At 34.6% G+C, this 3,358-nt stretch overlaps 1 protein-coding gene across 1 annotated transcript; it reads left to right on the top strand.

The window, feature by feature from the left end:
• Positions 1 to 2,488: 2,488 nt before the first annotated feature.
• LOC123256389 (olfactory receptor 4C11-like) lies at positions 2,489 to 3,355 on the top strand (the record flags this gene model as incomplete). The annotated part of the gene is made up of 1 exon (XM_044685015.1): positions 2,489 to 3,355. A coding segment is annotated over exon 1 (867 nt), but the record flags the coding sequence as incomplete, so codon positions are not given.
• Positions 3,356 to 3,358: the final 3 nt, after the last annotated feature.

Raw genomic sequence — 3,358 nt, forward strand, 5'->3', positions numbered from 1 at the left:
GAATTTGTTTGAACAGGAGAGAGTTTAAATTAATAACATAATTTTCAAAGTAATTTAAACAGATTTTTCATTCTCATAACAATGTTATAAATTATACATGAGATATCATTATTAGTATTTAAATATGTGTGTTTGTATTTATTCTCCCTTTATCTCATCTCCTCTCCTTTCATCTCATCCCCTCTCATCTATTTCCTCCCTTCTCCCTTTGCCCCTTTCCTTACCTTCACTCATTTCCTCTAAAGTTGTGTTAATATTGCCAGTGTCCTATAAGAATTTTTAAGTAATTCGGGATTATCAAAGGAAATATTGATTGTAAATTTGACACTGTTGTTGAGGAAATAAAAATGAGATTCTCCAAATTTGAGTGAAAACATTGGAAGAGTGAAGCAAATCTCTTTTCCTTTTTTTAGATTTAAAAAGAAAATGAGAAAATTGAATATTTGATGTAGACAACAATCCTGAAAATGAAAAACACTGTAGTAGTAAGTTGAACAATAACTAAAGAGTGAAGAAGAAATAACAGAATTTGATTCTTCCCTCTAACATTTACTATGTTTGGACCATCAATGAGCCCTGTAATTTCTTTGAAATGTCCTTTCCTCAATAATGAAATGGTAATAATAAAACCTGAAATGGATATTTCCATAATAATGTGGGCATGAAATCAAAATTTGTATAATTGTTCTATAGAATTACTAGTTATGCATCCAGTATTATAATTTTTGTGTCAATTAATTTTTATCAATGACTTTAATATAGTCATAGATGGTTCACTTATTATATTTGCAAATGCATGGATAGGACCATAACATATTAGATGACAAAAAATAAATCAGATTCACCAGACTACCCTCATTTGTTGTGACAAGATATCACTTAATAGGATATACATATATAGCATCATCTTTTCTTTCTACCATTCAAAAGTGCCATATAAGATAAAGGAGCCACAGCCAGGAAATAACAAACATGAAAATTATATCGTTGCTAAATCCAAATCTGGTTCTGATGACATTGGGCAAATATATTTACCTCCATAGATTTCACTTCCTTTATTATTGAAATAAAATGGTTGAGTCTGATAACTTTTAACATCTCTACTAGAACTTAACACATTATGATTAAGCTATAGCCTTTTTAGGTGTCAATAAACTGGCATGGCATTAGACACTTCAATGTGACTTTGGGTTGTATTCCTATGTTCAGAACAAGAAAGGTGATGGTTTTAAAACGCTTCCCTTCTTGGATCACATGCGAATTATTGTGTTAATTACTGGGTAACATTTTTAAAAGGACATGATTATTTTTATCATATTCAGATGAAGGAAATAAGGAAGGGAAATTGTGAAGACTTCCCATGAAAAATAGAAAATGTGGGGGCAGCTGGGTAGCTCAGTGGAGTGAGAGTCAGGCCGAGAGACAGGAGGTCCTAGGTTCAAATCCGGCCTCAGCCACTTCCCAGCTGTGTGACCCTGGGCAAGTCACTTGACCCCCATTGCCCACCCTTACCAATCTTCCACCTATGAGACAATACACCGAAGTACAAGGGTTTAAAAAAATAGAAAATGTAAATGGAATATGAGAATCATTATCTATTATTGGTTTGGCTGTTATTCACATGATCAAGAGACTTCAATATTTAACTTCCGAAGACAGAACGAGTACCATTTTTGTAGTTTATTGAGAAACAAAGATATAATGAAAGAAAACCACATAATATAAACTCTTTGGGTTCCTCTAATGAATAATAAAATGGCAAACTTTTTTTTCTGTTTATTAAGTATTTTCAATTAGAGACTGGATAACTGTCAAGGGAGATGTTAAAGATAGTTTGTTTTTCCAGATAAGAGTGGGTCAAAACATCCTATAAGATCCTATCAGAATCTGAAATTCTATGAAAGAAACTACTGAATAAGAACAATGGGTCACCTAAGTTCATGATGTTTATGGAAAATTATTGTGCAGTTTGGGAGATTATATTCATTTCTCCCCAAGACATTAACTTTAAAAAACGAAGGAGTTATATGTGGCATTTTGAATAACAGTCAAAAATATATAAAATATAAAATAGGATAATAAAACTAAATAAAATTAAAATTAAAAATAAATTTAAAAATAAAACCAAATGGATCAGTGATTTCAGAATTCTCTCAACTGACACTGAACTCATTTGTGCTTGCTCATGTATGTCCTTTTATTTTTCTACATGGTACTACATATATTTCACTGCATAGAAGACAGGGCAACTTTCTCATACACACATTTTCATGGGCAAGAAATGTGTTACAAGTTTTAGAGATTATGGGAGTATTGTCTACTTATACCTCTCCTAAGACTTGGAAAATAGGAATAGAATTTTTACCAAAGAGAAATCAAGCACTTAGTTTCTCCTATGGTGAACTTTCAAATTCTGCTCTAATTCTCCTTTTTCTTTTGGTAGGTTAATTAGTTCTCATGTGTGTCCTTCCCAATTGAGTCTTAGAAGATGAGAAACAATGTAACTGAATTCATTCTTCTTGGACTGACTCAGGACCCAGAAAGGCAGAAAATTGTGTTTGTCATTTTCTTGGTGTTCTACACTGCCACTGTAGTGGGAAACCTACTCATTGTTGTGACAATCAAGACCAGTTCAACACTTGGGTCTCCCATGTACTTCTTCCTTAACTATTTATCCATCGCAGATTCTTGTTTCTCTACCACCACAGCTCCCAAACTGATTTTGGACAACCTCTCCCACAAGAACACTATTTCCTTTGATGAGTGCATGACCCAGCTCTTTGCTATGCATTTCTTTGGTTGCATGGAAATACTAGTACTTGTTTTGATGGCCTATGACCGCTATGTGGCCATCTGTAAGCCTTTGCACTATTCAGTCATCATGAACCGAAGGGTGTGCGGGATCCTCATTCTGCTGGCCTGGGTAGGGTCATTTCTGCATTCGATTGCCCAGATAATCCTCATCTTGAATGTGCCTTTCTGTGGTCCCAATGTGATTGACCACTATTTCTGTGATTTACAACCTTTGTTGAGGCTGGGTTGTATGGACACATATGTACTAAATCTCTTGGTAGTTTCTAATAGTGGGGCCATATGCTCAGCCAGCTTTGTTTTGCTAATGATATCCTATACAATTATCCTATGCTCCCTAAAAAATCATAGTGCAGAAGGGAAGTGGAAAGCCCTCTCCACCTGCAGCTCCCACATCATTGTTGTCATCATATTCTTTGGTCCCTGCATATTTATGTACACTAGGCCACCAACCACTTTCCCCCTGGATAAGTTGGTGTCTGTATTTTATACCATTATCACACCCTTTCTCAATCCTTTGATCTATACTCTAAGGAATGCAGAAGTA

The sequence above is a fragment of the Gracilinanus agilis genome, unplaced genomic scaffold (assembly GCF_016433145.1).
Source record: "Gracilinanus agilis isolate LMUSP501 unplaced genomic scaffold, AgileGrace unplaced_scaffold58413, whole genome shotgun sequence".
In the NCBI taxonomy this organism is placed as follows: domain Eukaryota; kingdom Metazoa; phylum Chordata; class Mammalia; order Didelphimorphia; family Didelphidae; genus Gracilinanus; species Gracilinanus agilis.